The following is a 12,536-nucleotide window of genomic DNA, read 5'->3' as shown; positions in this document are numbered from 1 at the left end:
GATGAAGTTCAGAAGGGGTTAAATAGGCAGAATGGAGACAGCACCTAGTAAGAGGTTCAGTTAGAGGGAAAGAAGGATTTTCAGGAGAAAGTCACTGGTGTGGCTAAGGAAATTAAAATAGAGTATCAAAGGGGAATAAGGAATCTCACTGTATCTTGAACAGAGACTGAGGAAAGCCCTATGGATCTAGACAGTGAGAATGTTTGGATGAATGGAATACAGCTGGGGTCTTCCATGGAGAACTATGAAATTTGGGGATATGTCCCCCTAAAGGTTATGGCCACAAAGATGATTATCCATTCAATACACAGAAGGTCAAAATGAAGAACATCATTAATTCCACCTTATCTGTCTAGGGCACATAGATACCCTGGGCTGTATTTTGAGTGCTGTAACTTTGGTGACCCTGTCTCAGAAATAACATGACAGAGCTGGAAAACATTCTGAGAATGGTGAAAAAGGTATAGGAAAAACTCCTGTATGTGCGCTTGATATCCTAGAGTGTTTCAGCCTCAGAAGGAGGCACATCATGACCAAGGATATGACAGCATTCACTCTAAACACAGCAGTATGCAAACTCACAACTGACATGAAGGTGTTTCTATTAAAGTTAGTTGACAAAAAGTTGGTAAGTCATAATTTTGTAGATATTTTTCATTATTCAGTTTCAATTTAAGTTCAAAATTTTGTTTCTCTCTTAAGGACTCAGAGTTAACATTTCTAGGTTCTTTTGAAGTCACTGGCAGTATCTACAGGGACATGCCTTTAGGCAGCTGAATTCAAGCTCTGGCATTCAGCACCTCAAGTTTATATCTCATCACATATTAAGCCTCTAAAAACTAAGCACTTCTACGGATAGCAGATAACATTCTAGTGGTAACAGTTTACACCCCTCCCTTTCCAAATCAACAATATTTTGTTGACAAGCCTTCCTATATAATTCTTATGATAAAAGAAGAAAATTACATATATGGATATACAAAAGCCTATTGTAAAATCATAAACCTATTAAAAAAAACAAAACCAGAAGACTCTACAAGCATATGGCTTTATCGAGGGTGAAGCTCTACTATTTTCAAGTAGTTGTCTGTCAGTTTTCAGAGGCATGGTGGGAGCAGGAATCTTGTTTGTAACCAGCTTCCTGTAGTGCCTGTGCTGCTCCGGGAGACAGGCAGGTAGGAGTGCTTTTTCACCAGGTGTTTGAGAAGCTGAATGGCAGCAGCTACATGCTAAGAGCAAAGCACAGTCGAAAGGTACTCCTGTTCAGGACTTCAGCCTCAGCTCTTTTTACATCCATGAGGCATTGTATTGGGTTTGTGTGGCAAGGTTTTGGGGGGGGGGGCTACAGGGGTGGCTTCTATAAGAAGCTGCCAGAAACTTCCCCCATGTCCAATAGAGCCAATGCCGGCTGGCTCCAAGGCGGCCCCACCACTGGCCAAGGCTGAGCCCATCAGCGACATTGGTAGCGCCTCTGGGATAACAGATTGAAGAAGGGGGGAAGTTGCTGCAGAACAGCAACTGCAGTCAGAGAGAGGAGTGAGAACATGTGAGAGAAACAACTCTGCAGACCTCCAGGTCACTGAATAAGGAGGGGGAGGGCGTGCTCCAGGTGCCAGAGCAGAGATTCCCCTGCAGCCCATGGGGAAGACCATGGTGAGGCAGGCTGTCCCCCCAGCCCATGGAGGTCCATGGTGGAGCAGATATCCACCTGCAGCCCGTGGAGGACCCTACGCCGGAGCAGGTGGATACCCAAAGGAGGCTGTGACCCCATGGGAAGCCCATGCTGGAGCAGGCTCCTGGCAGGACCTGTGGACCCATGGAGAGAGGAGCCCACACTGCAGCAGGTTTGCTGGCAGGACTTGTGACCCCATGGGGGACCTACCCTGGAGCAGTCTGTGCCTGAAGGACTGCAGCCCGTGGGAGGGACCCACGCTGGAGCAGTTCGTGAAGAACTGCAGCCCACGGGAAGTACTCACATTGGAGAAGTTTGCAAAGGACTGTCTCCCGTGGGAGGGACCCACGCTGGAGCAGGGGAAGAGTGTGAGGAGTCCTGCCCCTGAGGAGGAAGGAGCGGCACAGACAACGTGTGACAAACTGACTGCAACCCCCATTCCCTGTACCCCTGTGCCACTGGGGCAAAGGAGGTAGAGAATTCACGAATAAAGTTGAGCCCTGGAAAGAAGGGAGGGGTGCGGGGAAGGTGATTTTAAGATTTGGCTTGATTTCTCCTTATCCTACCCTGATTTGATTGGTAACAAATTAAACTGATTTCCCCAAGTCGAGTCTATTTTGCCCGTGACAGTAACTAGTGAATGATCTCCCTGTCTTTATCTCGACACATGAGCCTTTCGTTCTATTTTCTCTCCCCTCCCCAGCAGAGGGGGGCAGTGACAGAGTGGCTGGGTGGGCACCCGGTGTCCAGCCAGGGTCAGCCCATCATAGTCATATACAGGCACAATGTCTTCAAATTCAAACAATCCTACCCCCTCCTCTGAGGTGTACCTTCATGTTTAATGTGACTCAATCCCTTCTTACTCTCCTTTTGCTAATTTTAAGGAGTTTATTTCTTCTTCTGTAATACGGAATCTCTTCCTAAAGTACTTCTGGGTTGAATTCATCCTCCCTCACTGTGGATAAACTGATTTTGAGGTGGTAATTCACAGCAGGTTCCACCAGCTACTTGTGCTTCCTTTGTACTAGCCAAATGACTCTTCTGCAGGAGTTATAGTGCCAATATATAATAAACAGCTGGAAACCTGAGAATTTGTTTCTGTTCAAGGCTTTTCTCAGTTTCATAGAAGCTTGATTAGTAAAGATGGAAAAAGCAACTCACTGAACATCCCATATTGCATAGGCAGTGGAAAAAAATACACAATTGTTTCTTACTCTGTTTTGTGTTGCAAGATGCTCTCTCATGGTTGGCAAACACAATTCACTGTAACAACTTCAGATGATGACTGTATTTTTTCAGGTCTAATATTTGGCACTGTAACTTTTCATCAAACTTATTTTTTACAGCATTATATAATTCAAGGACATGTTCTAAGAAATGGTTATTTTTAATATTATTATCAAAATATGAAATATCAAACATTTCTCCCCTCAATTTCCACTGAGTCCATTTCAAACAGCTAAAATAAAATTAATAGCTGTTTGATAGGAAAAGATTGAATATGTTTTCCTTTGCAAAATACTACTTTTGTGGCTGTCACCCAGTTTTCTTCAACAAGAAAAAAGACTGCAATCACCATCCTGCACTTTCAGAAAAAGTTAAATACCAGAAGGACCTTCCTCCATATAAGTAGTGACAAGAAAGTAAAAAATTCATTGTAAAGTTCTCTGTATAACGACATGGGAATGCAGTTTTAAAAGATAATAATTTATTTCAGTAAATTAAAGTAGATTTCTAAACAGCTAATATAAATTTTGAATAAATTAATGAATGAAGAGTCACTTGGAGGCTGCTGGTCTTACGAATCATTGTCTGTGATCACAGGAGGAAGATGAAAGCTGAAATACTGAATTTCGCCACACAGAAGACTGAAGGAGACAGACAACCAAGGCGGAGCCTTCATTAACTCCTATTACTAGTGATATATTGCCAGATTAATAGAAGCTATGAGATACTGTATTATCCAACAAAATATCCAACAAAGAGCCACCCACATAAAATTATAGTGCATGCTTTGGGTGAATCAACACAGACATACTTAAACAGAATGGTAATGTGATTTACTTACCTCAGACAAAATTTCCTTAGCACATCACTTTTGGCATGAGCACTAAGGCTGGCAAACTTCATGGGAAGCTGGACTGCCTTACAGGTGACACCCACCCAACAAGGTATAAATAGCCATCACTGAGGACAGAAGACTGCAGTCTGATTTTCCGCATCAAGCTGTGCACCAAGCTTTGCATTTGGGGCTGGATATCTGATTACTTCCACCATGAGCTGCAGCATCAAGAGAACATCTAGTACCTCTTACAGGAGCGGTGGAGGTGGAGGCGTCTGCGGTGGCGGTAGTGGCAGGAGTTCCTCTGTCTCCTGCAGGCGATATGCCTCCTCTGTGATAGGCGGTGGAAGCTATGGTGGGGGAGCATGCAGCATTGGCTATGGAGGGGGCATGAGCGCTGGCAGCCTTGCTGGTGGCTTTGGTGGAGGCTTGGGAGGAGGCTTTGGTGGTGGCCTGGGGGGAGGCTTTGGTGGTGGTTTTGCAGGAGGCTTTGGTGCTGGGGGAGACATCCTTCTGAGCGGCAATGAGAAGGTCACCATGCAGAACCTCAATGACCGCCTGGCTGCTTACCTGGACAAAGTACGAAGGCTGGAGGAAGAAAATGCTGAGCTTGAGCACCACATCCGGGAGTGGTACAGGAAGCAAGCTCCCAGTGTTTCAAAGGACTACACCTCCTACTACCAGACCATTGAACAGCTCCAGAATCAGGTAGGATAGCCCCGACTAACATGGCTCCATCTCCTGCCTGCTCTTCTCCTTTGTAAGGACTTCCTCCTTCATTCTGGCACTGGCTCTAAAGGGGTGGGAGGGAGCTACTGGATGGCTTTGCTGGTGGTACCGCAGGCAGAAAACTGCTGAGCTGCGCTTCCCATCTCTTGGGGAAGCAAACCCCCACAACCACCCCACAAGTGAAAGGGCTGTGCTGTGGGGGCACAGCCTGAGGCGTCAAGGAGTGCTCCATCAGGCCCAAACATGCTGGCGCACGTAACTGAAATCCCACATTGTACAGGTGGCTCCAAACCAGGCATGTGTGGTTTCCAGTCCTTCCCTCTCCTCCCACCCAGTCCAGCTGGATGGAGTGCAAAGCCAAAGCACCTGGACTGCAAGATCTGAACTCCCTTTGTCTCTGCACACTTCTACATATACCAGCTGGAAGGACCAAGGCCTTCCCTTACAATCGGCTTTTCTTATAATGAGACGAATTACAGCATCAGGGACAAAGACTACACTTCCTTACACACCCCAAGTGCAGAAACCCATAGGTGTTGGTGATCTCCCAGCATAAACGTTCTTCTGTTCTTTCCCTCATCAATATTTTCTTTCATCAGAATGTCTGGGGAAGCCAAAATCTTGCACACACCAGTTCCTGTGGCATGGCTTTTCAACAACTTCCTGTAACAATGCCCTACCAAAGCTTTAGGTCTTCTTTCTTCTTGTCCTGGATGTCTAGAACACAGAAAGACTCCTCTCCAACTTCCCCTTTTGCAGATCATTTCTGCCACTGTGGACAATAACAAGCTGCTTCTTGACATCGATAACAGCAAGATGACTGCTGATGACTTCCGAATGAAGTGAGTACCTCTCTGTGAACCTTACATGTCTTTCAAATCCAGCTTATAGTCCCAGGAGACAAGACAGCACTGCCCTGAGTGGTGTTACTGAGTCTTCTTGTTTTATTGGGATACCAATCGTGGAAAGATGTGTGCTCTTGACTGCCATCATCTCATTTCCTCATTTGTGTGTCTCTTGTTTGTGTTAAAGGTATGAGAATGAGCTGGTCATCCGTCAGACTGTGGAGGCTGATATTAATGGCTTGAGAAATCTCCTGGATGACCTGACTCTGGTTAGATCTTCACTGGAATCCGAGCTAGAGTCCCTGAAGGATGAGCTGATTGCTCTTAAGAGAAACCATGAGGAGGTACGATCCAATGATACATAGTGTGTCCAAGACATAGTCCTTCATCTCTTCATGGTTCCCAAAGTTACATATCAAGTCAATTCAGCCTTATGTCATGTGATTGTCATTCCTTTGTACCTTGATACTGCTTTGTCCACGGTCCCCAACACAAGAAATGACCTGTGCTCTTTTGTTTCTCTCTGCAGGAAATGAGACAGCTGCAGTCTCAGACCGGTGGCGACGTGAGCGTGGAGGTCAATGCTGCCCCTGGTGAAGACTTGACAAAGATACTGAATGACCTGAGAAACGAATACGAGCAGATCATTGAGAGGAACCGCAGAGAGGTTGAGCAGTGGTATGAAGTCAAGGTACGTAGCAAAGCACAAAGTGGAGTCTCCTTCTGTGGCAAAACCCAGACACCCTGGTACTGGCCATGCAATGCCTTTGGCTAAAAGGAGGTGGCTGCTCACCTGCACCTCACTTGCACAGCTCGGGGAATGGGAAGGAAAAAGCGGTTGGGGAAAGACTGCAGTGGCAGAGAGGGAGCAGGCCACGTCTGATGTGCAAAGGGGGGTCAAACGTCAGGGTGTACGGAGCAATGACTAGGCTGTCCTCGATGAGGACAGGATGAAAGGGAGAGGCTCCCTGGCTATCTTAGTTCTCAGTCAGCAAATCTGCTCCCTGAGGGGAATTTTCTCACTCAGAAAGTGTGTTTGGGGTTTGACTCCTGCAGATTGAAGAAGTCAATCGGCAGGTCACTTCTAGCAGCCAGGACATCCAGACAAGCAGCCACCAGCTCACTGAATTGAGACGCGAAATGCAGAACCTGGAGATCGAACTGCAGGCACAGCTCAGCACGGTACATGGGGCAGGATCGCTGAGGGCCTTTCCCTCCTCAGAATGGGCAGGGAGGGGTAGAGCTCTGGTCCTAAACTCCTGCATTTCCCCTTTCAGAAAAACTCTCTGGAAAACTCCTTGGCAGAAACTGAATCTCGCTATGGCTGCCTGCTGCAACAAATCCAAGGGCAGATTAACTCTGTAGAGGAGGAGCTGGCCAACATCCGCTGTGAGATGGAGAGTCAGAACCAGGAGTACAAGATGCTCCTGGGCATCAAGACCCGCCTGGAGCAGGAGATTGCTCAGTACCGGGCACTGCTGCAGGAGGGACAGCAAGACATTGTGTACGTATTCCATACTATAGCAAGGAAATAAAAAGAAATCCTATGTACTTAATTGTTAATAGATACTTCTTGTCCATGGAGCTATAACAACATATTTTTTGACCGAATATCCAGTGGTTAGGTGTCTTTTGTTGAATTAATTACTTTCCTTTCACAGTGCCTCCCAAGGAGCTTTCCAAGGGGGTGGTAAATCGTCCCATTCATATTCTACTTCCTACTCTCATTCTCAGTGTGGTGACATGACAGGTAAGACAACACTTTGTAAGAATATGTTTATTAGTGGGTTACACCTGCCCCAAAGACTACAATGTATTTTGTCAGAAAAAAGTTTTGTATTTTTGGCTGGGCAAGACCTAGGTGCAGTAGTGCAGGAGTGAGAGAACCTCACTGACTCTGCCACAGAGGAATGAGGTTAAAATACAGTCTCGCCCTTTCCTCTACCTAAATATAAAATACAGATTATAAACTTTACAGAATGGGGTATGCTTTTTTGCTTATTGGAAAGAAAAAAAATACAGTTCTGAGAAAGTGCCTAGGGTATTGCTGGGCTTGGAGCCTCTGAGCTTCTCTTGCTTACGCAGCATGTTAGGTGAAAGAATTCAGTTCAGCAGGAAAGATTAGATTTCCCCTTAAGGCAATGATTGGCTCTGTCTTTACACAGGACAATCAAGAGTGTGCTAGAGCAATAGCAGTGATGCTGGCAACCTCCAGCTGAGAGGCATTGAAGCTGGACCATGAGAGACTGAAGCACTTCTGCAGTACAGCTGATGCAACTGGAACAATTGGGAAGGAGTGTCTGGTCACCCGCCTCATCACCCCTTCTTTCATTCTGCAATGCTTGTCTTGCTCAACTTGTCTTTGTCAATTGGTTCTTTGTTTAAGGGCTTAAATTCTGCTGATAACACTGCCTCTAATAAAACTTTACTTCTGCAATGCAAATAAAAACAGCGTGTCTGAGAAATTTAATTTAACAAACTTTGAACAGGTATTTATCAAGCTAACCAATCAAATACAGGTTGCCCTATCATACTTTGTAACATAGTCTCAGGAAAATCTGGTTTGCGCTAAGAAAATGGACACCATGCTGAGATAATATCACTGAGTAAAAGGAAATTCACTAACTCTGAGCACAGCTATATGAAGGCTGTATGAAGTGTGATGTCTTCCAGGCTCTGCCTATGGGAACTGTCAGTCAGGTGAGAGTGTCAGAACTCTCTGCTCAAAAACAAGGGGTATTAGGTTGAAAACAGAAATCCATTCTTGACACAATTTTTCTCCTTCCTGTGAAATTACAAACCATTTACCATTTTGTTTTCTAATGGCCACTAACAGATTACTTTCTGGCCCCTTGCCTTGCTGCTTTTTACTGAAGACACTCTGAATGATGTAAGTGAAAGGAGAAAGAAAATACCAATGATGGGTAATGCTCTGAAGATTATTTAATTAACTGTTAATGTACTAAACTGTGTTCAGCCACTACTATGACTCATCTGAGTCCATTAAGCTTTGGCTTTACTCAGCTCATCATAGCTAGGGTTCCTGTGAGAAGGTGTGACTCAGTATAGGTTGTTCCAGTACATATGGGTTTCCTGACATCAAGTATTTCTACACCTTTGACTACACAGAGAATTACATATTGCTAACTTCTATTAGGAAATACAGCCAACAAGGCAATGTGCCTGTTCCCTTCAGTTTCATGCACCAAAAACATTCCCATGTTTTATGATAGAAATTTCAATTCAAACACAAATATAATACCAAGAACCCAATTTTTATTGGTACACTCAATTGGCTGATACTATGCCGTAAGAGGAATGAGAGAGAGACATATTTCATCCACTGGAAGTATTTTCTATACTTTATTTTTCTGCTTAAGAAGACAAAATATGCAATAAAATTGGAGATGAGATGGAAATACTACATTAGAACAGCTATTTTATAATATTTTGCTTTCTGAAGATGACAGTGAAGCCCCTTTTCAATCTCTGTGTGCATCAGATGCACAAAATCAGGCAGGTTTCATTCAATTGTAAGTGCCTGTTGTTCCCTTCACTTATCAAATCTGGTCTCTAGTATTTGCTGTTTCATTTAAGACTGAGGGTATTCTGTTAGGGTAATTGAATGAAAGGTTTTCTCATCATAAACAACTTACAAGAGTATTATTTAGGTTAGGTCTTTCTTCACTAATCATGTGGCTTGGCTCTGCTATCACACTATTGTAATTGCAGTCCGCAGTAAGTATCCACGAAGAGATACTTTCTATTCATGTCAAAAAAACAGGTTTCCAAACTGACGTTTTTCAGGCCAGCATCAGGAATTTGTATGAACAAAAGCACTCCTCCAAAGAAAAAAAAAGGGTCATTTCAGGTTTTAACAGTATAGAAAGTCAGGTACAGCAAATGCAGACAGGACTTTCATCTCCAAAGGCTGCCAGAATTCACATCTCAGCTGTACTTAACATAGCCAAAACAGCTTAAGAAGACGTCTTTTTTGAGGCAGTATTATGGAAACTTGAACTACAGTTAGTGTATATAAATAAGTACTGAAAGGTCATTTTGCTTCCTTCTAATCTTCCAGAAGTACAGAGAAGTATTAGAATGATCAAAAACACAGTCTTGCACATCCAGAGAACTCAAGGGAACACCAGAGCTGCAGTATGTCTTTCCCCATTTCTGAACTAATTTGTAAGAATGCAAGGTCTTTGTGAAATAGGCAGCACTATGAAGAGTCTTAAGTTAAATCTGCAAAACGAAAGCTATGCAAAATCTTCAGACTGAAAAGAGTGGATGCACTGCAAGATTGCCAGTCACTGCAGCAGGATTAGGTCACTGGTGGAGTCCTCCTGCTGCTGACAGTACAACACCTTTTGCATATCACCACTGATTCATGAGGCACTAACCTCCATCTAAGAATGAGGCAAGGGCTGTCCTGGGGAAAATGCATGGAACATGCCATAGGTGTGCCAAAAGCACAGCATGCCTCACTGCCTCCATCTAAGGCTGGCAGATGCTCCAGTAACCTTGTATATGTTCAGTCAGGTATCTCGATATCACTGTCTGCTCCTGGCACTCACTTCACTTCATCCATGGTTCTCAGAAAAAGCGATACGGTTGCTTAATGTTCTGAAAAGATCTACAGGAAAGACAAAAAAGGGCTTTGGCAGGGAGGAATTTAGAATTCAATTAGTTAACATCATTGATAATAACAGCATATTCTAGCAGGTAGAGAGAAAGAGAATAGGAAAGGATTGCTACACTGGAAGAGCTTAATTTCTCTTGGGAATTACTTTTAAACTTTTCCTTTTTTAGTGGTAGAAAGGGCTACTGAACTAACAATTTAGATAGACTGTAGAATTAAAATAGCTCACATTTAATAGGATTTTCTTTAGGTCTCCATGTGTGCAAGATATAAGGGTCCAACCCAGGGAGTCACATAAGAGAAAAGTAAGAAAAGTATCTGGGGCTATGGAAATCATTCATCTCTGAACAAACTGAAGAAATGCACAGGTAAGTGATGCTGAAAGTTGATGGGTGACGGATGAGGAATGCACAGATGGAGCTCCTGATGAGACTCACGGGCGTAGCACTCTTCTTACCAAGACCACAGTTGACTCATTTGTTGTAGAACAATTAATTACCAGTAATTGTTTCTGAGGTTGTCCTCTCCCTCTTGTGTGACTAAAGACATATACCCAGTAATAGCATCATAGCTTCTGTGAAAACCACTGACTACTTTTGGTTTTTTTGCCAGTTCGGAGTATCTGTTTGTGGCTCTGCATCCAGTTTCACCAGTGAGCAAACAGCACTTGGAAAGGCTTCATAACACTGTTACTTCAAACAAACTTTTCTGATTTACAGAGGCTCATGGGGTGCATTATGAGCAAGAAGTCTTCCAGGGCAAGATATGATTTCAATGCTCTAACAGTCTCTTCAAATGGCTGAGGAGCCTCTATACCCTCTACAACAGAAAATGTCTGACCTTTTTCTGTCATCGCAGGGATTACACCTGTTAATGGACCTTAAGAGACCTGGCTCTTTTGACTTGTGAAGTAAATCAGTATGTCCACATTGACTCACAACAGCCATCTCAGGCCAAAGAGCTGTGTCCACAGGATGGTGGACCAAAAATGCGTAGGAGACATGGAAATACCTGTGAGTTATGGAATAGAAAGTCTAAAGTTTAAGTATTTGTGACACAGTTACAGCAGTAAGCATAGTTAGATCAGCTATTAGAAAAAAAAAAAGAAAAGAGGGACAGAGAGACAGAGAAAAGGCATCTGTTGATGGTATGAAATTACAGCATTGGGAAATGTTTGAAATTGTTGGGTCAGATATTATGATGCAACAATGCCGAGAAGGAGATATAAAATCAACACCTCTGGCATTAATACCAATCAGCAATAAACATCTCATAGGGAAGAATAAAGGTGCATTTCAACAATCTAATGAGGAAAATATGACTAAGGAATCACACCCTGTGAGAAAATAATTTTTATTTTTTAATAATGATGACTCAGTCTCAATAACATATGCAAAGCAACTGGTTCTGACGTGCAGATAATTAGAGACCTACCAATAAAAGAACAATCATAACTATGAAGATCAAAGTATTACATTATCTTCAGCATATCTATGAAAATCTGTGTAGGGGTATCAAGAAAGGGGGTAAATGGCTTTCTATGATTCTTCAGTCAGCCATAACACGCATTAGTAACTTTTATGGGTCTCATAATTGTTACGGCTAAGAGAGAAAATGTTGCTCCAGCCACAACTGCAAGCTGTGTATAAGTAAGATCATAAACGAAGAAACCAACAATGAAATGAACTAGTAATTTTTAACTTCCAAACAGAGATGAATTCCCATCAATGTTTAACTCCTACATAAAGACACCCCTTGTCTTTCAGGCTTAAAATGTATGTTTTCCAGAAGTTATTTAAAGGCAAAATTTCATTTCCAAAGGAGGGTTCATCATATCCTGTTCTCTTACAGAAATGCTGCAATTGTGCAGCAGTGTTAGAGACCTCTGCAGTGTTAGAGAGGCAAAAGATAGAAGGCAAGGGGAACTAAAGGGTCATCATAGCTGTCTCTAATGTATGAGGATAAAACCCCTACCATCGACTGATCAAGGTCAATCTCAAAACTGTTTCTCTTTTCCATCCAAAGCTCCCTCAACAGAAGCACCTTCCAGACCCCTACGCCTCCCATAGATAAAAAGCTCCCCTTAGTTTCCAGCCCAAATACACTCAAAACCAGATTATGCCCTTTCCTATGTGGACAACAGGATTGTCCTTTATTTTAAATAGCCATGGTATCTCCTTTCTCCAGAGCAAGCTGATAATCATCTTAGCCTCCGTTTTGCTGAGTTGAAAAGCTGAATGCTTTTGCTCTCCTCTCCCAAGACAGAGTCAGTGATACCTTATAGATTCTACACATCTATTTCAGTTTAAAATAATCTTTGAGTGACTGAAAATCTGCACAAAATTTAAAAAAATAACAACTTTAAAATTACATCTCTGCATGTCCATTGCTCTGTGCAAGACATATGATTATTCCCTGGAAGTGATACTACAAGAGTTTGGTGAAAACAGAAATATCACTGCTTCTTTAAAGGTTATTCTATTGAGATTCACCACTAAGCATTCTGAAAGACAGTGCCCATGATGAGCTTTCTTTATAGGGAAGGACCTAAATTCTTAGAGATTCTGTTTCCAGAAGTGTCAGCTA

At 43.1% G+C, this 12,536-nt stretch overlaps 1 protein-coding gene across 1 annotated transcript; it reads left to right on the top strand.

Moving 5' to 3' along the window:
• Nucleotides 1-3,855: 3,855 nt before the first annotated feature.
• LOC142034771 (keratin, type I cytoskeletal 17-like) lies at nucleotides 3,856-7,757 on the top strand. Its single transcript, XM_075036540.1, has 8 exons — nucleotides 3,856-4,442; nucleotides 5,223-5,305; nucleotides 5,496-5,652; nucleotides 5,838-5,999; nucleotides 6,365-6,490; nucleotides 6,586-6,812; nucleotides 6,970-7,058; nucleotides 7,474-7,757. The coding sequence occupies exons 1-8, from the start codon at nucleotides 3,948-3,950 to the stop codon at nucleotides 7,491-7,493; spliced, it is 1,359 nt and encodes a 452-aa protein (XP_074892641.1). The 5' UTR covers nucleotides 3,856-3,947; the 3' UTR covers nucleotides 7,494-7,757.
• The last annotated feature ends 4,779 nt before the right edge of the window (nucleotides 7,758-12,536 follow it).

This window comes from Buteo buteo, chromosome 9 (assembly GCF_964188355.1).
Source record: "Buteo buteo chromosome 9, bButBut1.hap1.1, whole genome shotgun sequence".
Lineage (NCBI taxonomy): Eukaryota > Metazoa > Chordata > Aves > Accipitriformes > Accipitridae > Buteo > Buteo buteo.
This window is presented reverse-complemented; position numbering and strand designations above follow the sequence as displayed.